At 49.1% G+C, this 23,510-nt stretch overlaps 5 protein-coding genes across 5 annotated transcripts; 3 read left to right on the top strand and 2 right to left on the bottom strand.

The window, feature by feature from the left end:
• Positions 1 to 3,934: 3,934 nt before the first annotated feature.
• On the top strand, positions 3,935 to 4,775 carry EMG1 (18S rRNA pseudouridine methyltransferase; the record flags this gene model as incomplete). Its single annotated transcript, XM_026757390.1, has 2 exons — positions 3,935 to 4,222; positions 4,299 to 4,775. 2 exons carry the CDS (start codon positions 3,935 to 3,937, stop codon positions 4,773 to 4,775), a joined length of 765 nt encoding a protein of 254 aa, XP_026615101.1.
• A 2,661-nt stretch (positions 4,776 to 7,436) lies between these two features.
• On the top strand, positions 7,437 to 9,268 carry CDV56_104126 (VOC family protein; the record flags this gene model as incomplete). Its single annotated transcript, XM_026757745.1, has 2 exons — positions 7,437 to 7,612; positions 7,672 to 9,268. 2 exons carry the CDS (start codon positions 7,437 to 7,439, stop codon positions 9,266 to 9,268), a joined length of 1,773 nt encoding a protein of 590 aa, XP_026615102.1.
• A 1,221-nt stretch (positions 9,269 to 10,489) lies between these two features.
• UBC1 (putative ubiquitin conjugating enzyme (UbcD)) lies at positions 10,490 to 11,442 on the bottom strand (the record flags this gene model as incomplete). Its single annotated transcript, XM_026758056.1, has 5 exons — positions 10,490 to 10,629; positions 10,681 to 10,864; positions 10,980 to 11,009; positions 11,180 to 11,225; positions 11,399 to 11,442. 5 exons carry the CDS (start codon positions 11,440 to 11,442, stop codon positions 10,490 to 10,492), a joined length of 444 nt encoding a protein of 147 aa, XP_026615103.1.
• A 1,109-nt stretch (positions 11,443 to 12,551) lies between these two features.
• CDV56_104616 (acyl-CoA dehydrogenase) lies at positions 12,552 to 14,043 on the bottom strand (the record flags this gene model as incomplete). The annotated part of the gene is made up of 4 exons (XM_026758235.1): positions 12,552 to 12,598; positions 12,657 to 12,766; positions 12,845 to 13,760; positions 13,821 to 14,043. The coding sequence occupies 4 exons, from the start codon at positions 14,041 to 14,043 to the stop codon at positions 12,552 to 12,554; spliced, it is 1,296 nt and encodes a 431-aa protein (XP_026615104.1).
• A 4,148-nt stretch (positions 14,044 to 18,191) lies between these two features.
• fen1 (multifunctional nuclease RAD27) lies at positions 18,192 to 19,671 on the top strand (the record flags this gene model as incomplete). The annotated part of the gene is made up of 4 exons (XM_026758696.1): positions 18,192 to 18,204; positions 18,285 to 18,370; positions 18,494 to 19,078; positions 19,150 to 19,671. The coding sequence occupies 4 exons, from the start codon at positions 18,192 to 18,194 to the stop codon at positions 19,669 to 19,671; spliced, it is 1,206 nt and encodes a 401-aa protein (XP_026615105.1).
• Between the last annotated feature and the right edge of the window lie 3,839 nt (positions 19,672 to 23,510).

The raw sequence follows: 23,510 nt of genomic DNA on the forward strand, positions 1-23,510 counted from the left end.
GGCGCTTGACAGGGATCATTCTTCAGTTGCCCTTTCACATACCTTAAGGAGGTAAGGTAGTACAGAGTACTACTAAAGGCCACTAAAGCCACCAAAGGCCCCCAAAGTGGACTAGGTTCTCGTTCAATCAAAACGGTCGGGAGATTGTTGGTGATAGTAGCAGTGAGAGAGGATCTTGACGCTTCGGACACGAGGCTACCAATCTAAGCCACAGAGAAGGGACGCAGTCTTCTGTGATTGCACTCAAGGGCCTGGTCAATGATTCGGAAAAAGATGCAGGACCAGAAGAATTATGGTATTGATACTCCGTATATGTAGACAAAATCAAGGGGAAGCAGAAAGATATGGAGAACAGCTACCGGAGGTGATCTCCAGGCTACCATTAATATGGGACACGGAGGGGCAGTGATGATGATACAAACATGATATTATTAACCACTGTGAACACAAGTGGATATTTGGATACTCACTGTTGGCTTTTGGGCAGCTGAAGATTGTGGGACAGTGACAGAAAGGAGCAGCTGCTAGGTAATCATGATTTAGCTAGTGGCATGGCCTCATTTCCATTAGGTTTGGCCTTTTGCCTCCTATACGAATAATAATAGGGAAGTACTAGTTACCTGGATACCTTCTCGTGGGATGAATTGCCTCCTGAAATCATGGCCACCAACCACAATCGTCATACATGGCTGGAGGAGTTTCAGGGCCACTCATAGGTAGCTATCTTGGCTACTCCATAGATAGCCTGATACCTTGCTTAGGTTCAATACGACCACTGTTGAGTGTTGGCAACTCGCTATCGTTCTTACTATTGAGGTGGCAGGTGTTTACTTGACTTCCTTGTTTTATTTGCCAGGTCTTCCTACATAACCCAACCAATCTATTTCATTTGACTTCTGACTGTGCACCAAAGGGTTGGGTTGATCGGCAACCTTGGGATGGCAACTGGCAGCATACCAGACATCATTCATTCCTTTCCGTACGTGCTCTTCGCTTGGTTGGAGGTCAGAGATCGTCTGCAGTCTTGGTACACAAGGTGTCGCGGATTCCCCAGCCTCGCCTATGCCCTTACAGCTGAGAGAGCTCACGAGTCACGATTTTACTGGACGGGTTACGAAAGAGGTGTACGGACTACGGAACTGCGCCTTGCCTTTTTTCGCCTCGTGATTTGGCCCATCTGTCTTTCTGGCGACTACTGATTTAAGTGATTGAACTGAATGCCATAAGAGGTGAATCAAAGTCTCATCTCATACGGAGTAGAAACATCGCTAAAGGGGTGTTGAATTTGACGGGATCCTAGGCAGATGTAACTCGAGGTAGGCAACAGCAACAATTCATACATTGACAGTTCGAATAAGTTGCTGACTACAGAGCGTTCATTTCGTACGACGACTGCCTCTCTGATCATGCATCTGACTATTCGTCTCGCATTTCGAGGAGGCACAAGAAGTTCGGACGACATAACCAGCCATAACCCAAGTCATGCATCCATCCGGCATCTCAGCATCAGTCGTAATGGCTGTATGAAGACGGTAGTGATGTCAAATGTCGGGCATTTGTGCTACGATCAGTGAGATTCTTGACTGTGATCCAAACTGATAATATCTCGATTCGTTTCCGTTGGAAAATGCAGGGCTAGAACCTTGAAGCCGCCACTCTCCATGGACCTTGAGGGATAGACTGCTTCGAATCAAGAAGATATCTCATCTCCGATTTGAGACTTATCAGTCTTTTCCACATATATTTACATATGAAGTGGGCAGCCAGGAGCTTCGTCAAACTGCACACTGGTGATGTAAATGGGCTTACGATCACCGCTCTTCTGGCAAAGCTAGAGCTGTACTCCTTACTTGCCATGCAGATGTCTGCTGACCAGATACCTGTAAAGACACGTGAGCTGGCGTTCTCTACGACCACAATCACAGTCAACCTGGACTTACAGAATGAATGTCACCTCTTGTGTATCAAGAGACTACAGGGGTTGTCCTCCGTATAGACACGCCCTGCGAGCAATGCGTCAAATCAGTCAAGAGCGGGCTGGTTAGACTATTGGATAGCATTCTATACCTCTGTCCTTGTCATGCTCTATTCAAACTCCGCACTAAATCTTGCAGGTGTTGTGCGCTCTCTTTTATCTTTATTTTTGCTTGAATGTACACCTGTCGACACGCCTGCTCATGCAAGATATACAAGCCGGCGCATGATCGACCAATAATCAGTCAGGAAAATGTGATTTCCGTAGAACTGTAGATGCGGACTAAACTACCAGCTTGATGAACTGCCTCTACGTAGGAATTGTTGTCCGTGGAAGCTCATAGAGGGGGGAAGTTGAGGTGTCAGACCGACGACGCCTGAGGGATTTCTTACTCCCTTCCTGCAGGAGCTCACCCAATGCGGCCTATCAGGTCGGCTGAATTGATTACTTATGGTGTTGATATCGATTGAGATCCTTGCTTGTGGGAGAATGCGCCGGTTACTGGACAACTGATTGGGAGATTCGTAAGAAAATAGTGCTGATCGAAGATGATCTCAGCTGCAGCACACTATTCAGGGTGTGCTAGGTCAATAATGATAGACTGATAGAGATCGAGCCCGTAACTTGCGTACTGCGATAGCTGGTCGGCCTATCTAAGTACGAATATCAGAGTATGTCGATGCCTCGGAGGGTATCAACTCCAGCGGACGCTGCAATCTCCGTTGAACGCCAGTCGTCTCGTATTGGAGTCAGAAATATCCGATGATGAGTATGACGGTGAATTCGGATTCAAATATCGGTAGACGAAGTATTCGTTGACCACCTAATTCCAATGCCTTGGCGCAACAGGTCTTTGGTGTCGTCCAAAGACAGGTTACCTAGGTACACTTTACTCAGTACAGTACTTTGATTGGGGCGGATCCACCATACGAATAGAGTCAACTACGGCGATTTTCCCATGGAAAGTGACCGAGTTGGTTGACTTAGCTAAGATGATTGTTATGATAATAATAATTATCCAAAGTAATGACTTTGTCTATGGCGAATCGACCAAAGAAGTCCGCTTCCCCGCCGATAGATATTGCTTCCCCGAACTCCGACAGAGGAACCCAAGGGCAAAGGCAGGGAATAGGATAGAGGAAATCTCCAGGAAGAAAGACTAGAAATGTGATCAGAGAGGATGCCTGTCAAGAAAAGTAGAATTACCCATCCTTTCCTTCAATATTCAATAACTATTCTTCCTGAAGTAGTCAGTAGTAAGCAGTATATACTCCGTAGTATCGGAGGTCTTCTTATCCCGCTTGTGCTTGAACCTGTGGGTGACCGAAAGAAATCTCCTCTTCCTCTTTTTCTCCTCCGTTTCTTTTCCTATTACTCTCCCCCGAACATTTTTTTATTTTCTCTCTTTGGTTGCACCTCTTCTTCGCTTTTTCGACAATAGATCAATCTTCCTCTTCTCGCGATCAGAATCCTCGAAGGAAGAATTCTTCAACAATCGAGACATCATGTCGGACGCTGCTCAAGTCGCCGGGAAAAGAAAGAGACCCAGTATGTATCTGTCATAATCGATCTGCTTGTGTCCTTTGTTCCCCTTCCCTTTTTTTTCCCCTACCTTTTCTTCCCACTCTTTCATTCCTGTGCTCCGCCTTTTAGGTCAAATATTATCTCTCTATGATCTACGCTTTGTCCTAGAAGCGTCCCATATAGTCCATTTCTTTGGAGGATTGTCAAAACCTTTTTTTTTTTTCAAAGCAGACATCATTCTTAATTTCTTCCCGAATGTGTTAATCGCATGCTCGTGTCTCGCCTTGAGCGCTACCCTCCGTGTCACACTACTCCAGATCCAGACTCTGCCCCTCTCCTTTCCCCTCTTCGAATTAGATTTGTTTCATCAGCCAGGCTCCGACGATCATCTTACCCCTCGCTTGGTCCTACTCCAACCGCGATCGATCATCCATCATGACTGACCGCGGTCAATCTTCAGGGACCCAGTCTTGCCCGCCTCCCGAGTTGCCTCAACTTGTCGCTGAGCAGCATGTCCCTATTCCCGCCAATGACAAGGAGACAAAGCGCTTGATTGTCGTTCTCTCCCATGCCAGCTTGGAGACATATCGTGCTTCCCACAGTGGTCGCAATGGCTCGGGTCGGGATGAAAAATACTCGTTGCTCAATAGCGATGAACACATTGGTGTGATGCGCAAGATGAACAGAGATATCAGTGAGGCTCGGCCGGATATCACTCACCAGGTTTGACTCACTCAAACTCCATGAAAGCTTTTTATTTCTGAATTGCTAATCTCTCCGCTCTTCCTCAACGCAACAGTGTCTTCTCACTCTTCTCGACTCTCCGATCAATAAAGCCGGCAAGCTCCAAATCTACATCCACACTGCGAAAGGCGTCCTGATTGAAGTCAACCCATCGGTCCGCATTCCTCGTACCTTCAAACGTTTCGCCGGTTTGATGGTTCAGCTGCTGCACAGACTTTCCATTCGTTCCACCAATTCTCAAGAAAAACTGCTCAAGGTCATCAAAAATCCTATTACGGACCACTTGCCCCCCAACTGCCGTAAAGTCACCCTCAGTTACGAAGCCCCAGTCGTGCGGGTCAAGGACTACATCGATTCCCTGGGTCCCAAGGAAAGCATCTGTATTTTTGTCGGTGCCATGGCTAAGGGCCATGATGACTTTGCGGACTCGTTCAAGGATGATACGATCAGTATCAGCAACTACAGTTTGAGTGCCAGTGTTGCTTGCAGCAAATTCTGCCATGCTGCCGAGGAATCATGGGGCATTCTTTGAGCGACGCCGCGAATTGGTGCTCGAGAGCGGCCATATCTTGACGAGTGACGAATTTTCTTTTTTCGCTACCTGCCATCCGGCGCCGAGGTCGAAGTGTAGCGAACGCCAATATTGGGAACGCATGCCTCTGGACGCATGCCTGTTATTCTCCGCCTGTGGATTCATTGCCTCCCGCTTCGCGTGTGTTCTGGTACCATCCTACGTTCTCCCTCTCGCTGTTAGCTTTCGGGGCCAGTGCGACTTGATACGCGACCACCAATACGACATCGCTTGCGCTTTTTTCAAGGTCTTGAAATTTTCTTGGACGGCTCCTATTTCCTCCCATCAAGCGGACAATTGAATCCATGTGTTCCCGTACTCTGAAAAGCTTCTATTCCAGGCCCATCCACCATCGAGTGTCGAAGTTAAGAGACAGAATCAGACTCGGTTTTGCCTTTGACTTTCTGCCTCTTGGTTTATCCTCCAGAGTGTGAGGGACTGTACGGCGCCGGGAGCTCGAACCGCGTGAATCTAAAATCAGTGTGATCTATAACTGAGCCTTCGGTTTGGTCTTATATATATGAATATATGAATCAGATTCATGTAAATTTTCAGCATCACAGCCTGTAGGCGTATTGTCATATAAACATCTAGAGATCAGCCTGTCATTGCTCAAGTCGAAAGGAACAGGAAACTTCTCGGTTCGATCAGTGAGGAGCACGAAACAAGACTCATACCGAGCTTCGATGAGATGGAGATTTCTAGATTGCGTGGGAAATGATTGACCAGGAATTGGACAAGATGAGGATGAATCATGTCACCATGAGTGCCTGAAATAATAGGCATTTTTCAAGGCACCGACAACTACCCTGAGGTTTAAGCAGTTTTCCATCTTTGGGACTTGACCATGCTCGTTTGATCAACTCTCCTTGTTCTCCCTCCAACTCTACAGCAGGATAAAACGTTTGTAAGGACAACAGCAAATCCAAGATGCTACAATTACTCTACCAGCTGCTTCCTTACAAACAGTGTATCAGGGGAGTCATTATTGATCGGGTGGCTCCGGTGATTGAAGGCGGACTATGATACTACTCTCCTCGACGTGGCAGGCAGAGAGGCTTGCATTTCCCAGCTAGGTGGACCTTCCGCTTCACTTTTTCTTTCTTTGGCTATGGAGGTCTAGAATATGAAACTCATAACCAATTTTTGATGATTGCTTGGCCACTGGTCTGTCCTGTATGGATGAAATGCTCGGCTACTGACATGAGTGAATGTCCATGATACTTGGCGCATACATCCTCTGTGGGACCCTTTTTCCAGGACAGCTATGGCGGTCATCGAATGTGCGTCGACAATCTGTTTCCAAAACAACCCAGAGAGAGCCGGATTCGTCTTGTCATTCGACTGAACTGCTCCATCTTTTGGAAGAGTCTCGGACTCCTGACGACACAATGAGATGGTGCATCGCCCACGGCACAGTCGCAGACAGTGGATGCACTTTGGCGGTCAGACAGCACCATCTGGCGACTAAGAGCAGCAGAAGTGCCCAAACAGGAACCGGATTGGAACAGGACAAACCATCGGTCTGAGTCTCACAGAGATCCTCTCCAAGCTCTGCCTCACTGGCCCCATACTGTCAACTACTCACAAGTCCGTCTGTCGTTTCTTGTCGCACCATATCCATCTAGTGATCTTTAGTGAATTCTGCAATCACCAATATCAATCAGTAACGCTCATCACTCTCGACTGGTGGTCCTATCCTCCCTTCCGCTACTCCGTACTTCGAGGCATTATTTTCAGGAATCAGCACTGTGTCAAGTAGTATCCAATATGGCTGATTGACTCGAACCTTGGTCGCCTCTCGCCTGACTTGTCCATAATTAAATGTACCCTTCACGCAGTGGCACACGATGCTGTTCTGACTTGCTTGGCCCAATTCTGAGCAGGTTCCAACTGTTCTTTGATGGGCGCCCCGTTTGACCTGGACAGGGCCACCTACTGGACCGTCCGCCGCGTCCAGCGGCTCCCCCCGAGCCCCACGATGACCTGGCGCCGTGGAGCGCTCTAAGCTTCACCGAAAGGGAAAGAAGAGCGTGGCATCAGGAGTTTCTTGACTCCATGATTTTGATAACCATTGGAGCTCACCTTTCCCGGCTAGGGCCTGCAGGGCCCGGACTCTGGTCGAGGTCCGGTGGAAAATCCCGGGCACCCTTCGGATGCTTTGCGAATCCAGCTAGGCATGCGGGCTTGTGCCTGTATTGCTAAAGCTGTATCCCTGGAGGGGTTCATTTCCCTTCATGGATACGTACATTTGCTCTAAGCTTCCGACCGCTTGTCATTGGATATCGGTTGGGCATTCTTAGGTCTCTCCATCCGTACAGCAAGACCTGCCTTGAAATCGCACCGTCATTCCTTCGTGCTTCTGGACTATTCCCTTCGCTTTGAATGTGTCACTCAGTCATTCGCATTCTGTATCCAAGAATTCGAGCATTATATATACGCTGTCCTCTTCTTAGTCGAATTGAGAATTTCAGCTCCTCTTTGATTCCTTTTCCTTGGATGTTGCTCATAGATATCCTTGTTTTATGACTCATCTTTTGATATCTACATATCATCCTTTGGTCAAAGATACTGCTCTGAACTCCTGGAGTATATACTCAGCGAGTCAACTCCAACGCAGACATGCCTGTGTCTCACCTCACCCTGACTGTCTCTCACCTCCCAACATCGACTTCCTTCTTTCTCTCCTGCCTACAGCCCCTAGGGTATCAATTTATTGGTCGCCATGATGACTACATTGGTTTTGGTCAGAAATCAGGCGAGCCGGCGGACTTCTGGATAACAGAACAAAAGCCAGGGTCAGTATCCTTTATGAACACCCCCACCATAGCAGCCATTGACGGAGACGAAATCATAGATCGCCAGCTGGTGCAGCACATGTTGCTTTCCCTGCTCCGTCAAAAGATGCTGTAGGATCCTTTTTCATCAGTGCACTAAAAGCTGGCGGAAAGATTCATGGTGAACCGAAGACGCGTGACGCGGACTCGGGATACTACAGTGCGGCAGTGGTCGACTTTGACGGCAACAGCATCGAGGCTGTATACCGTCCGGGTATCTCAGCTGCCAAGTCAGAAGTCAGTGCACCAGCAATTGGCCTGCTTGAGAATGGATCCGTGGTGTCCCGAGCTAGCACAAAGGTCAGCTCCGTCAAGCCTCAAAGTATTGCTCCCTCTGCGAGGTCAGAGGCCAGGTCGTACGTCTCAAGGGCGACCACTGCTGTAGAGCGAGCCGCTCCCTCGGAGCGAGGAGCGCCTTCAGAACGAGGCGCACCTTCAGTGCGAGGAGCACCGTCGGAGCGAACTGCACCGACCATCATCACCCGTGAGATTCAGCAAGCGCCGTCTCCTACCTATATTGTCCACCATACAACTCACACCACCCAGAAGAAGGACGACAGCACAGCCAAGACGATCGTCGGCACGCTTATCGGAGCGGCTGCAGGTGCAGCAATCGCTTATGCAATGACCAAATCCGATTCGCAGCCCTCGGAGGTCACTCCTCCTCCGCAGTACACACCCCGCGATTTCCCTCAGCTGACGTCGCCATCGCAAGCTCCCTCGGTAGCTCAAGAACATCAGGGCTACAGGGCTATTGAGGCTCCTCCCGCCAGGAGCACCTTCTCCCGGCCAGATATGCGATCGACTCTGACTCGCAGTGTCTCTTCGAAGAACCCTCGTGCAAGCACAATATACGAAGACACCGAGTTCGTCCACCCCCGTGGAGAAAATGGCAGTGTGTACCTCGACGAGAATGGACGCCGTGCCTCGGATGGGAGCATCTACACGGTGAGGGATATCCCTCTGAGAGCGATTGAGTATCCCCCACCGGCCCGTTCGACTACGTATCCATGCAATCCCAGCACTCTCATCAGCAGCTTCCCGGATAAGTCGCGAGTCATGGATAAGGAGAGCGTCTATTCAGCATCGACGGCCAAACCATCCAAGGCCAACTATCAGGATCATCAGTCCTCTCACCACTCTTCCCGCCATTCTTCGCATCACTCAGTGGCCAAGTCCCTGGCCGGAAGCACGGCCTCCTCCGCACGAACGGCCCGTCAGGTCCCGCTGCCTGAAGGGTCCGTGGCGTCGTTCGCCTCGTATCGCAGCGGTGCAAAGTCGGGTGTCTCAGCCCGCGACATCCCGCTTCCCGAGAGCGTCGTGGATGACTTTGAGATCCAAACCAATCTCACGCCGGACGATTCTATAAGTCAGGTCGATGTCTCACGAAGGTCCTCCTACTCCCATCAATCTCACCGCTCCAAGGCCCCCTCTCATGTCTCCAAACGATCCAGCAGATTCGACGACCCCATCCAACCGAGCGATAGCGTCAGTCAGGTCTCGACCAATGTATCCAAGGTGTCGCAAAGGACCATCAAAGCAAGCGGCAGTATATCCGGGGGAGCCTCCAAGGCTCCGTCCAAGGTCGGCAGTCGGAGAGGCAGCCAGGTTGCCTGAGCAGAGTCAGGACCCGCACCTTGGTTCATCATCATCGATTCTTCCTTCTACATTCTCGCCTTTCTCTTTGCGTTCTCTCAGAACTCCTCCATCATCATGTAACGACAGTGTAACCGTGGCATATCTCCACGCATCAAACAGGCAGCAAGGTCGGGCGTTTTTGTTTATCGTCGTCTCGTTGGATCGCAAAGCTAATCTAGCGCATTGATTTCTGTTACATATCTTGAAACACATAGACTATGATGCGGCCATAGAACAGTTCGAGAAGCTGGCTAGTCATCTTGATTTTCTTTTTCTTTTTTTTTTTTTTTTTTTTTTTTGTCTGGGTCGTGATTCTCTTGATTGTCTTCTTTTCTATTTACCTTGCATGAATTTGTTGGCATGACCGGCCGACCAGCACACTTATTCTTATGAACATCTTGCATGCATGTTGGGTAATCCTCCGCATACTGCGGTCCATTCTACGCTCCAGCTTGATAGATGACTATTCTATAGCATACTGCATAGCTAAACAATTGAATACTGTCGAAACCAAGCTTTCCGTACTTCGTCCTGTTGCATAAGCAACAACATGCAGAACTGTGCAGTAGAACAATAGAATCCAGAGGACACCGAAAACTTACTTACTAGCAGAAGGGCCTCGGTTTAGACTGAGATCTCTACAAGTGCAACAGATTGGAACCCATGAATGGCACAAGCATTGAAAGCAAACTCATTCTTAACCGGTCAACGGGTTGGACGTGGTTTTGCCTTTATACCTATCGCTATCTAATACACACCGTTACCACCACTGGCACACCACCCAGACTCCCTCCCTTTCCGCTCTCCTCCCGACTCACGCGACCTCTCTCCTCTCCCCGAGGCAGAATCCTCACGGCCATACGAGCAACAGCCTCTGCCGCCCAAAAACCCCGGCCTTGAGGTTTTTATGTTCATCAAATGGATTGTCGAACTCCATCCAGTCGAGATCGAAAAAAAAGTGCTATGAATGCATCAAAGACAATTGGTCATTATGATCGTAGGATATGACATTTCCCGCCGTTAGAGAGAAAGCGCAGAGAATAACACGAATTTAGAGACACGCGAATGTTTCACAGTGAGAACAGGGAACGGATCTACGATCACGGTACGCCAGGCTTCGGATCTGATCTAACGGAGCGAAAGATGACGCAGAAAGAATTGGGAAGACCGAGGTGGCCGTGCTGAAGTCAACTGTGAAGATCAAATAGCGTATTTGCGTGTCCATTCGCGGGCCGTCGCTTCGTACCGAGGGCGGTCGGTCTTGTAGACGTGAGCAATCTCGGGCACCAACGGGTCGTCCGGGTTAGGGTCTGTGAGCATTGAGCAGATCGAAAGCAGCACTGAAGAGCGGTCAGCATCTAAGGAAGTGCATTGTTTACATTGATAAATACCTTTAGAGATTGTAAGAGCAGGGCTCCACTGGTCTCTCAGAATGTCAAGACAGATACTGCCATTCGAGTTGATGTTGGGGTGGTAGATACGAGTGGTGAAGTTGACCTTGGGTGGCTTGAATGGGTAATCGGTAGGGAAGTGGATTGTCAGGAAGAAGACGCCTCCCGAGTATGGCGAGTCACCCTGTCAAAGAGGAATGTCAGCATTCAAGCGCATATATGTAAGATATTGGAGCACTCTTATGTCAACAAAAGACTTGAATGCGACACGTGAGTTGAAGTAAGGTGGTAACACTTACAGGACCCATGATTGTGGCTTGCCAGTGAAACTATTAGAACATACCAGCTGTCAGTGGCCATATTCAAAAGTAGTGAGGTGCCGATCAAGGTAGCTGCATGACACAGGCGCATTCATGCAGTATGCCCTGCCACACATGGCAGCTGCACACACGACCGTAAAAACAAAGCTTGCGACAGGAGGGGCGAGAAGATATCATACCAGATCATCTCCAACAGGGCCAGCAGAGCAGGAAGAGGGCGGGTCACTAGATGAACGGTCAATATCAGCATTGTGGAAAGATGATATGACGTCTTGAAGTCGGAAAGTGGAAGCGCCCTGAGGACGCCTCGAACACCCCGCAGTAGTGGGGTGTTCGACACCACGCCGCAGTGGACATGAGGGACGAAGACAGAGAGAGCGAAGGACTGAATGTCTTACCGGCCGAGGTCAGTGAGTTCCTTGTTAATTCTCTTGAGAGCCATGTCGGAAGTTGTGTGTGATGTGAAAAGAGTGTAGATAAAAGATCAGTCACTCAATGAGAGGTAATGTTTGTTCTGCACACACAGAGATTTGAATGTTAATATGGAAGATCAGGAAGTGAGCAGTAGATTGATTGATTGAAATAGAACAGAAGAAGAAGATGAAGAGAAGAGAAGACAAGAGGAAGAGAATGATAGAATGGGGGAGGATGAAGGTGGACTCACCAGGGATAAGCGATGGATTTGATTACGTCGGGAAATGGGAGGGCGAAAAAGAAGAAAGAAGAGTAGGAGGAGGGGGGAAAGAGGAAGGGATTTGGGCTGAAAGAGGGAAAAGAGAAGGAGAGAGAGTGGGAGAGAACCTCAGGCAAACTTCAGAAAGGCGGGATCTCGGGTTTCTTACGTGACCGTCATTACAGGACGGTATTACCGTCAAAACTAATGCTTCAGCCACACTGCGTCATATGGTCTTGGTCGTTTCTCACAAGTGAATAATGATATGAGAATTTGGTGATCCCTTGAATATAGAGAAAAATGATCAGTCTGATCGAGATGATAAATGAGTATACTTTCGCAATCAGACTTGACTGAGAGTATCAGCCCTGATGATCAGGTCAGGGAGACGTTTCAGGCCTTCCATGTCAACCTGACGCATCGCCACTGTCCGCCAGGCAGTTGGTAACCTGGTACGGTACTCAATTTTAAGTGGACGATCCATCCGCCATTACGGATCTTTCCTTTGTCTTTTCATTCAGCCCTGTTCTTTTTCTTACAACGGATCGCACAGATTTACAAATCATGACAAAGTAAGACTAAGGTACCTATGCGAGCTTTCTTTTTTTGCATCTCGTAAGGCGGTGGTGGCAAGTGAAAGATCTGAGATATCAGATTCTTTCGGTACATGTTACAGATGTAAGGTCGAGTACGGAATGAGAAGGTAAGGTATGAGAATTGTGGTAGCATAAGGTAGGTAAGGTAGTCGTTTGCTATGGCTTCTTCTGCCTCAGGCTATCATCTCATCATCCTGCTGCGGCTTGGATATATACAGGCAACATCAAACATGGTTCTAAAGCAATCATTCCTACAAGTCAGCCAGGGAGGGCTAGAATGTCTTAGACAAACGCCTGGACTCCTGTGATGGCCCGTCCCAGGATCAATGCTAAACGCCAGCAATGTCAGTCTTGAACTCATCATGATGATATCTGCCGGGTACTCACCGTGAATGTCACTCTGTCCTTCGTAGGTCTGCACCACAAATAGATTGGCTACGTGTCGTCCAATATGGTATTCGTCGCTGGTTGCATTACCACCGAAAATCTCCTGGAGCCTACCCATCGAAAAAAAAAGGCGTTAGTATGATTCGGCTTTCAGCAGCGGAAAGAATTGCAGGAAGGGAGACGCATACAGCCGTGCATTCGCTAGAGCTCGATCACAGTTCTGCCTCTTGACCATGGAGATCATCTCGGGAGTGCTCTTACCCGCGTCCTTGAGCCGGGCGACCTGAGTGGCAGCCAACGTTCCATATGCCGCATCAGTGGCTGCATCGGCTAATTTCTTTTGGATGAGCTGGTACTTCGCCAGCGGATTGCCCTTGAACTGCTTCCGCTCCAGTGCGTAAGTGCGGGCACGGTCGATGCAGTCCTCCAGAGCGCCCATGGTACCGAACGCAATGCCCAATCGGGCACTGTTCAGGCAGGTGAAAGGGCCCTTGAGGCCTTCGACGTCCGGAAACATGTTCTCCGCGGGCACAGGGCAGTCGTCCATCTGGATCATGCCCGTGATCGATGCGCGCAGAGCGGTCTTGTTCTTGATCGCCGGCGTTTGCAGCGTGCCGGGTGGGCACTGGCTACGCTCGACGATGAACCCCTTGATCTTGCCGGTCGTCTGCAACTTGGCCCAAACCAACATGATATCCGCGATGGGGGAGTTGGTGATCCATGTCTTAGCTCCGGACAACAAGTAGTATCCCTTCTTGGTCGGGTGTTCGCGCGCAATCGTCTCCATCGACCCCGGGTCGGAGCCGTGGTTGGGTTCTGTAAGACCAAAGCAGCCCGCCAGTTTTCCCTTGGCCAGTTGCGGTAGGAATCGATCCTTTTGCTCCTGAGTGCCGAACTCGTAGATACCCGTCATCGCCAGCGAGCTCTGCACAGACATTCCCGATCGATATCCCGAGTCCACCCGTTCGACTTCTTTCGTGATCAACCCCGAGGCAACCGTACTCGCACCGGCGCATCCATATCCTTCAATGCTCGCGCCCAGCAGGCCTAGCTCACCCATTTCCTCCAGGATCTTACGGTCATAGTCTTCATTTCTATAGGCATCTAAACAAATGCAGATCTGTCAGCTAAAATCACAGCCCTTCATCCTTAGGTATGACTTACCGAGAACACGAGGAAGCAATCGCTCTTGGCAGTATTGTCGGGCTGTGTCCTGAATCGCCAATTCCTCTTCCGTATACAGTTCCGACGCGGCGAGGGGATCCTCCCAGTTAAACACTGTCGAATATGCTCGCACCGAAGTATTCCGGGAGACCGCCGGTGCCCTATATAGGCGATTTGCCGATCGAAGGTGACGCGATGCTGTGTGGAAGATTGAGCGGTTCATGATAGATTCGAAGGAAAGAATGCGGCGCGAGAAGAACGAATGTGGGTGAAGTAGTGCAAAGCAAATAAAGACCCGGGATCTATTCTACTGAATCTCTCCTGCACGGCTCCCAAGTCGAACTCTGAATTGACTGCGGCACCTGATGGTATCCAGAGCAGCAAATATGCAACATGAATTGCGGGGAGGCCGATTGTCCGGATAAAGCTTGACCTTGGCAGTCGATCGGGGTGTTCGTCTGCACTCCGATAAGCAAAGTATTCTATGAGGCAATTTGAAGAGTCGTTAATTCCGTAGCGAAAGAAGCAAGAATTGAATCGAAGCGAGTTCAACCATCGATTTTCATCCATACCTATATATGCCCACACCGAATGGCCGATCTCGGTGATTCTCGGTCATCAGCACCACCTAAGGTACTTTTTTGGGTTATGTTAAGCCTCGGGATTGTTTCCGTTCCGTCGGTGCCACCATCCAATAACCGTCTGGATAAGGCAAGTCTTAACTCGAGGCGTTTGACTGTTTGTACAAAATTCTTGAATAATCTATGTGCATTTGTTCTAGGCTACATGCGTGTCACACCAACTATTTACTCGATAGCCGAATGCCTCCCTTCCGGATGATATCTGGGCAACATTCGTCTTTCATGCCTCTGTCTATGGTGGAGTGTATCGTTATGAAGGTGTCGTTCAGCGACAGCTGCAATTACCTTATGAAGATCGGTTTCATGATTGGAGGAATCGAATGTCGGGAGAGAAATGTCTTCTCGGTGGGGAGTCGGACGGACTTTCTGGGCTGCATGCTCACGGATGGCAACTCCCGGCCTTTCGAGCCATTCAAGATGATCGTGGACACATTGGCACGACAACGTAGTGCTCAACTGTTCATCCGCCGACTCAAATATGGAATACGTATGACAGAAGCTCGAGTCGACCGAGTAAGACCGGGAATAATCCAGTAATAATGTTGGAGTATTCAGCCAGAGCTTCAACCTGGGCCCTCGAGTAATTTGAAGACGAGTCACATAATTATAGTCCTTTCACTTGATGCTGTATCAAGACGATGCGCGTTGTTGCCGATAGATTGCCCCGGCCCTTCAAGCAGGCATTTGAGACTGAAGAAAATCGAAGACTCCCGTAGGGAAATACTCCTCGTCGAAGCCCCATAAATCAGCCATCATGGGATCCAGAGAGCCTACCGAGAGACCTGGCTCCTGTTTTCCTTGCAATTGAGCAGGTTCGTACCCATTACTGCGCTCAGCCGACAGAGGAGCCATTCCGGGTAGCGGAGGAGGGTGGCTCAGAATGGTGTCTCGTTCACCCAATGGTTGCGCTCCAGGAATTATAATGGGTTTGAACATTGAGGTGGTCTCATAAGCGTTCTGTCCCAGAGATTGCTGGACCCCCGAGTTTCTCTTTTCCCACTCCTCGAATCCTGTAAGCATCTTGCGCAAGCCACGGGCTATATGATGAGTAAGATGGCGCTCACTAGCACGCTTGCTACAAGTGACCATCAGCTCAATAATTTTACCAAACAGGGCACGCACATAAGGCGCGTCGATTGAAAGACCCGCCGAGGCAATGGAGTTTTGCTGGCCTTGTGCACCGGGCAGCGTCCCGGAGCAACACTTGGCGGCAATCTTGAGGAGGAACACAGCTGCAAAGGTGATCATGCTGTGGAGATACAGAGGAACACCGATCAAAGCTCTTTGAATGTCGGGTTCATCGAGTACCACCAGGAGTGTTTCGATCGCAGATTCTATCGCCAGATTCGCATGTTTCTTGCGTGCAGCGGACATCGGCCGCGACGAATTCGAGGAGTGATATGTCCGCAAGGCAACCGAGTTTAGTTGCAGACGAGAGAAGTGATAGTGCAGATAAACGGCTTTGTAAGGGTATGCGCCGACATACCGACTTCCAGCTGTTTCATCTCAATATTAGCGTTGTTTTCAGATCACCAACGCAAGCAGATCAAGCCGTTATGCGTACCTAAACGAGGGAGCCAGGCGGAGCGCCAATCACCAAGTTCAGAGTCGAACTTATTTATTGTGGAGAATTCGCTCTCGGGAACCTCCAAGTCGACATCGGGGCCGAAAGCGTGATATATTCGAGTCAAGATGATGAACAGGTCCACTTGGCTGTGAAGGCGCAGATCCGACTGCTGCACCGTCGGAGACAGTGTAAAAGTATTGTGATTTGCGATGCTTGGATCTTCATGAATGATAGGCGGTCGTCCGTATGCGATAGAGAAATGGTGCTCCAGGGTCTATGCAGTCGATCAGTGCGTCAATAATCTGGCAGCCGTCACAAACTCATGGTCGCGACCTAGACTTACATAGAGAAGGTACCATAGCCTGACTTGTTCTATATGCTCCAGAGAGCCCTGCATGGCCTTGCGATAGGATTGGTGAAGGTTTCGTTCAGTCGCAATTCGGACCGCATATCCTGAAAGCTTCCAACTGACATCCGCAAGCCAGAATGCGCCAATACATAACGCACGCAAGTCGTCGAGGGTATGGTGTCTATCAAGCATGGATTCCGAAGCCAGCTTCGCGAATTCCATATAACAAGTATCGAAGGTTTTCTCCTTGTTGGGTAAATGGAGAGCTGAAACAGCAAGAATGGCGGCGGAGAGCATTGAGGAAGAATTGCGAACAGATATAAGGTCCTTGTGCACCAACGTCATACCATCCCACAGGTAACGACTGAGCACCTGATCAAAATAGTGGAATAGCTCCACCGCCTCTTGAAGATCCATCACTCCTCGCGATATAAAGTCGGTCACTAGTGCCCGGTCGGATGCATGTTGACGTCCAGGAGAGCTTGGAGGGATATCGCTCAGCCCAGTCACTTCGTATAGACTTCCCATTGGTGCAGTAATCAGGGATGATGTCCCATTTTCTTCTCGGTCGAGGGAGTACTGTTGCTTAGAACAGGAATAATTCGACGATGAGTTTGAACCTATTGCGACAGAGTCCAAGTTGGAGCCTATCGAGCTCGGTCTCCTGTCATTATTGACCGCCGCGGTGCCAGTATCTTCTGTTGATGCTGTTGATCCTTTGCGATCTCTTTTGCTGGAAGGAATCTCCATCGATTTACCCAGTGACTGATAGTATGACAAGTCCGGTAGCTGAGCCTTTCGGAGTAAATCCGTCATTGCAAGCTCAACCGTCGTCTTCCACCTGTATGATCATCGGAAATATTAGCGACGGTGTACCAACAATGACGATGACAACATTTGAAGGGTATATATATGGACTATATTCACCCTGTCTCATCGTCCAGCAAAGTCTGTAGGCTCTTGTTGACAATACAGTCCAAGCCCATGCGCCGGCATCTCTGACATGGCGCCTCCCCTTCCTTATCACAGCGCACCTTGTGATTCTTGCAGTTCGTACACGCACGAATTCTCCGTGAGATCTTAGGGATATGCTTCGGATTGTGAAGTCTCGAATCCTCATCGGTCGCAATATGCGGGTATGCTCCCTGAGGAGAGGCTGACGACGCATGGCCATCGGCTTCGAAATGGATGCGACTCCGCTTCATGGTTACTGTAAAAAGGGGAGAGTCATTCTCGAAGCAGCGCGTAGAATTGTACCGTTGTATTGGTCTTTACTCACAACGAATATTGCCCGCGTTGAAGAGGGGTGAGGGGGAGACTGAATAATCAAGTCCGGCCTAGTACGAGGTAGCTGTGCCTCACTGCCTAGATATGCACCAACTTCACTTATCTATTATCTATCGACCGAGAACGGAGGAGACACGCATGCCGTCAGCGAATAGCAGCGCCTCCCTCCCCGTTATTGACTCCTTTTCGGCTTTCCAAGTTCCTAAGGTACCTTTCAAGCGGAGAACAAAAGTCTGGGCCTGGGGTCTCGCCGCCTTACAGTTACGGCCTTAACGCCTGAGGCCGGGGAGACTCCAGCGGTGTTTCAGCATCACGTGGACATCTAGCTCAATTGCACTAATCCCAATCAGGCTCAAATGATGTATGGCGCGTTCAACCTTCCGCGGCGCGTCTGATCGCGAGTCAAGCTATTTGAGCTTCATTTCGAACACTTCTTTTTCTGGTGAGCGGTTTACCAATACAGCAAGGTAGTAGCGATCATCCTCTTTTTTTTTTTTGGCTGTATTCTAAATTCTAGAGCAGCTGCCATGGGTATTAAACGTAAGTGAACTTTGGGCCTGTTAAGCAGCTGCCACCATATGGTTTCAAGCTTGACTGAAGCTGATTTGGGGGTGCTCTAGATTTGTTTCAAGTGATTCAAGAGAATGCACCAGATGCGGTCAAGTCGGGCGATATCAAGAACCACTTTGGCCGGAAGGTCGCCATCGTATGTCGTCCTCTTCTCCCGATCCTGCTAGCCAGCATGGAAACACATTTGAAAGTTGTAGTGATACTTACGAGCCATGGGTGAATAGGATGCGTGCGTTGAAGACATTCTCGAACACGTCAGGTCATGTCACTCACAGCTTGCAGGTCTATGAGTATCTATAGTTTCTTAATCGCCGTTCGCTCCGAGGGCCAGCAGCTCATGAGCGAATCGGGCGAGACGACGTCGCATTTGATGGGAATGTTTTACCGGACATTGCGAATGGTCGATAACGGAATCAAACCTCTCTATGTCTTTGACGGGGCTCCACCGAAGCTCAAGTCCGGTGAACTGGCGAAGCGTACTGCACGAAAAGCAGAGGCTACTGAAGCTCATGAGGAAGCAAAAGAGACGGGCACTGCGGAAGACGTCGAGAAGTTCTCGCGGCGCACGGTACGTGTCACAAGGGAACACAATGCGGAATGCAAAAAGCTGTTGAAGTTGATGGGTATCCCGTACATCGACGCCCCGACAGAGGCGGAGGCGCAGTGTGCAGTGCTAGCGCGGGCAGGGAAGGTCTATGCAGCTGCTTCCGAAGATATGGACACGTTATGTTTTGAGGCGCCAATTCTCCTCAGACATCTTACGTTCAGCGAGCAGAGAAAGGAACCCATTCAAGAGATCCATCTGAATCGTGCTCTCGAAGGGCTTGGCATGGATCGCCAACAGGTAGGCAACTCTCTTATCCCCAAAATCCCTTCATGGAGGCGATTTCCCCATACTTACTCCCGGCTGCGTAGTTCATTGATCTATGTATTCTTCTCGGCTGTGACTATCTGGAACCTATCCCTAAGGTCGGGCCAAACACCGCTTTGAAACTCATTCGGGAACACGGAAGCCTGGAGAAGGTGGTCGAGGCAATTGAGAGCGACCCCAAGAAGAAATATGTCATACCAGAAGATTGGCCCTATAAGGATGCAAGGGAGTTGTTTCTCCATCCGGATGTGCGAGAAGCCGACCATCCCGATTGTGACTTTAAATGGGAGGCGCCAGACGTTGAAGCTCTGGTGGAGTTCCTGGTCAAGGATAAGGGTTTCAACGAGGACCGGGTTCGCAACGGAGCCTCCCGCCTGCAGAAGAATCTCAAAACCGCTCAGCAATCACGACTTGAGGGCTTCTTCAAGCCAATCGCTCGAACGGATGAGGAGAAGGCTAGTCTCAAACGCAAACACGATGAGAAGTTGCAGGAACAAAAGAAACGCAAAAAGGAAGAGGCCAAGGCTAAGAAGGAGGCTAAGGCGAAACCTCGCGGTGCTGCGTAGGTTGCTGGAAGCGTGTCGGGAAAGCGATCTCATGGGGGGCAAGGGGCTCGCATGTATGTGTGTCAATACTGTGATATTGCTGGCGTTTCTGGCCTTAGCTACAGGGTGTGGCGTTCTTATTCATGGCATGTAAGGGTTCACGTATGATTAGGAATTGCAAAAGGACATGGTCATTTTCTAATTATAGGTTATGTTCTGATGATACGGTACCTGGTGCGTAGGGACACTCCGTTCCTCCATCCTCCATCCTCCATCCTCCATCCTCCATCCTCCACTCGTCCATTAATCTGTCAAGGAATGGACGTATAATAGCAGTGGAGGTCGCTTCTATTCACTAATATGGCTGAATTGCAGGATTTGGGTTTTCTGAGTACTAAAGAGTGTACAAGGCCTGCTCATGGATCCGCCTACTGCGGAAATATATATGCAATTGGTGTCTGATAGCAGTAGTGGTAACCTATTGATCCCACCATTACAATAGGCCAAATTCAATCTTCTGAATTGATATAGGACTTGATGCAATCAGCATGAGAATCGGGAGCAGATTCGACAGCAATGAAAGAATCAAATGAAGGCTCATGCCATAACACTTCTTTACCGTCAAGGATGAGGATGCAGTGGTACTAGCCGACTCTTTTGACCCTATTCTAGTCGTGATTGAGACAAATCTGGCATATGAGTTCATAATAGTGGGTTATGCCGGATGCTAGATCTATGTACCCTTTACTAGAATTCTTTTGCCACAAGAGGAGGACTGCCGGGCCATGAGCCAGACAACGGCCCGTCTGCAATGATGTAAACAATCCATCAGTCACAGAACATGTCGCGACAAAAAGTATCCTTCAGATCAGTTTGATCCAGAATTCTACAAGAAAGTGACCTATGACGGCAGTCTGGGTGAAAAAGGTGAGTTATACCGTGGTTCAGCAACAAGGGTGATTGGCAGGTAAGGTAGTATTAGGATGTCTCCCACCAACTCTCTTCGACCTGAGTATTCTCTCTAACCACATGATCTCCGTTCGTTTCTGGCTGAAATCATATCCAACTTCAGATAGCCTTTTCTTAGAGAAGCCCAGGAAAAGGATGTTCATTGGCCGCAGAGATAAACTTCAGCCAATACCTTCCAATATATCATGGATATCATCGTCATGGACAGACTCTATCCTCGTGACCCAACAAAAAGCACGAGGGAAGAAGATGAAACCCTCCTCCACCTTCGATTCCAATCAAGTTGCTTACCAACAGAGAGAAACTGTAAATATGCAAGGGGATGGATCATTGACTTCAGTTCCTCAGCCTCTAGTTTATAGGCACGGTGCAAGCTGTCAGGAGTGGATGAGCTTGATTGAACTGCAGTCGTATCGCATCTTGACTGATTCAGAAGTCACCCACATGGAGTTGACCTTCAACCACCGCAGATCTGACAGAAAATGTTCAAATTCTTTCTTCAAAAGCGACCGATGTCAAGTTTCAATCAATGCATATGAAAAACACATTCCAAAATTCAAGTAATTGGTGCGAGAAACTGTGAAGAATCTGGCAAGGGAGACGGGTCCTGCTCGCAAGCCCGCACAAACAACGCGAGGACGAAGAAAATGGGTGGACAAAAAGGAGGCAGAACCACAGGTTGCTTGACTAGTTTCGCATGGAATGCGCATAGACCGAGATTAAATCCTTTTAGTCTTCATCATGAATATGACAGACAGGTACAAAAAGGGAGAAAGAAATTAATCCATCGACTACGTGTATGGAGCAGAGGAAGACAGAGTGCTTAGGAGGCAGACAATAGGATCATGCGCGTACAAAACAACAGCACTCGATACTCTCAGCGATTCCCTACTGTTACCATACTTTCAAAGGCTGATCGTCACGCTACACTGGTTCAATCTTTGACGGCTAAGTCACTGTATAAAAGTCTAAGATATGAAAAACACAAATATCGACGCAAAATAAAAATTAGAGAAAAGGAAAGCGAAGAAAAGGAGGGAGGGATTTGACGTGTTGTGCCGCTTCTGCTTGCGAGTGATCCTGTGTCAACACCGGCTGCCCTATAAATCGCGGTGCCCCGCGGCTTTCCCACCCCTTCCGTTGTCGACTGCTTTTTCTCTCACTCAATTTCGCCCACCACCCATCGGTCTTTTTTAGGAGCTTCTAGACATTGAGTCCATCTTCTGGATCTCTTGATTCATATATATACATAGCTTCACCATCAGAAACACCAATCCACCTCTTACCTCTCAACATGCCTCCCAAGAAAGCTTCCACCGGCGCGACCAAGAAGACTACTAGCTCGAGCCACGCTTCCTACCGTGGTATGTTTCTCCTGATCTTTCTTCACCACCAACTCGCGTTTTGGTGATTTTGATATCATTTTCGTCGCGAATGTCTGCTGATTCAGAAAATACAGATATGATCAAGGATGCTATCCTGAATGTGAGTTGATCACGCTGTTTCCGAGGCGCCTTTTGATGATGGTGCCGGGTGGGAACTTCCCCGACCGTGACACGTCTGCACGGCGCTTGATTGTCCCAACTACCCATCGGACTACTTTTTATTTTATCTCAAGTTGGTCGCTGACATCTCTTTAATAGCTCAAAGAGCGTAACGGTAGCAGGTATGTAGTTTTCTGCTATTCTTATCCTCTGCATAGATTCATCGCCGCTCGCGACGTGGCTCAACTTCCCCCCTCAATTACCTTACTTCTTATGACGCGATCAAACTAACGTATGATTTTTTTTTACATCACTACAGTCGCCAGTCTATCAAGAAATATGTACTGGCCAACAACAAAATCGCTTTCGCCTCTTCGGCCGCTTTTGACAGCCAATTCAACAAGGCTATCAAGGCCGGTGTTGAGAAGGGAGAGTTCACTCAGCCCAAGGGTAAGTCGCTGTCTGCCGCGCATCTCTACCTTTTGTCTCTCTACGATCATTTTGATCAATCCTGGGAGTCTGGCGGCATCTCGCTGCTTGCGCATATTTCGTTTACTGAATCGTAATCACTGACGCGTCTCAACTTCCAGGTCCTTCCGGCCCCGTGAAGCTTGCCAAGAAGGAACCTGCTGCTAAACCAGCTGCCAAGGTGAGTTCAAAGTATATGTTGAATCGATCAAGCAAAGACATAACTAATATGCCTCACACAGAAGGCCACTGCTACCACAAAGGCTGCTGCCCCCAAGAAGGCCGCCGCCGCTAAGAAGACGGAGAAGGCCGAGAAGCCTGCTGCCAAAGCTACCACCAAAAAGGCTGGCACCACTACCAAGAAAGCTGCAGGAAGGCCCAAGGCCAACACCGCCAAACCTCGCAAGGCCTCGACTGCGGTATGTGATGATCATCGCGGTTGCTTCTCGACTCCCAATGTATGCTAATACGTAAGCAGGCCCCTGCTGTGGTCGACCAACCCAAGGTTCTCTCCACGACCAAGTCAGGCCGAGTGACCAAGACGACAGCTAAGCCCGCTGAGAAGGCCACCAAGAGGAAGGCCACAACGGCCAAGAAGGCTGACAAGGCCGAGAAGAGCGAGGCATAAATGCCATCGTTGAGGCTGTTCTGAGCGATTTCTCTTATGTTTTCTCCGTACCCTTCCATTGCTTCTTCGTCTGTGACGTGTGTTCTCGAGTGATATCTCTTTGGGCTGTATCCCTTTATCTTCTTCCCTTCTGTTGTAATTTGCTTTGTCCCACCACCTACCATCTTTACTGATCGTTGCTGTGGCTGCTCCCGGGATATCTTGTCGATTGTTTTTCTTTTCCCTCATTTTTTATGTTCTTGGAATGTTGGTAGGGTTGGCGTCCTGCGGTGGATTTTTTTTAAAGGGAAACATCTTATCTGCTTGCTGCG

The sequence above is a fragment of the Aspergillus thermomutatus genome (assembly GCF_002237265.1).
Source record: "Aspergillus thermomutatus strain HMR AF 39 chromosome Unknown NODE_75, whole genome shotgun sequence".
In the NCBI taxonomy this organism is placed as follows: Eukaryota; Fungi; Ascomycota; class Eurotiomycetes; order Eurotiales; family Aspergillaceae; genus Aspergillus; species Aspergillus thermomutatus.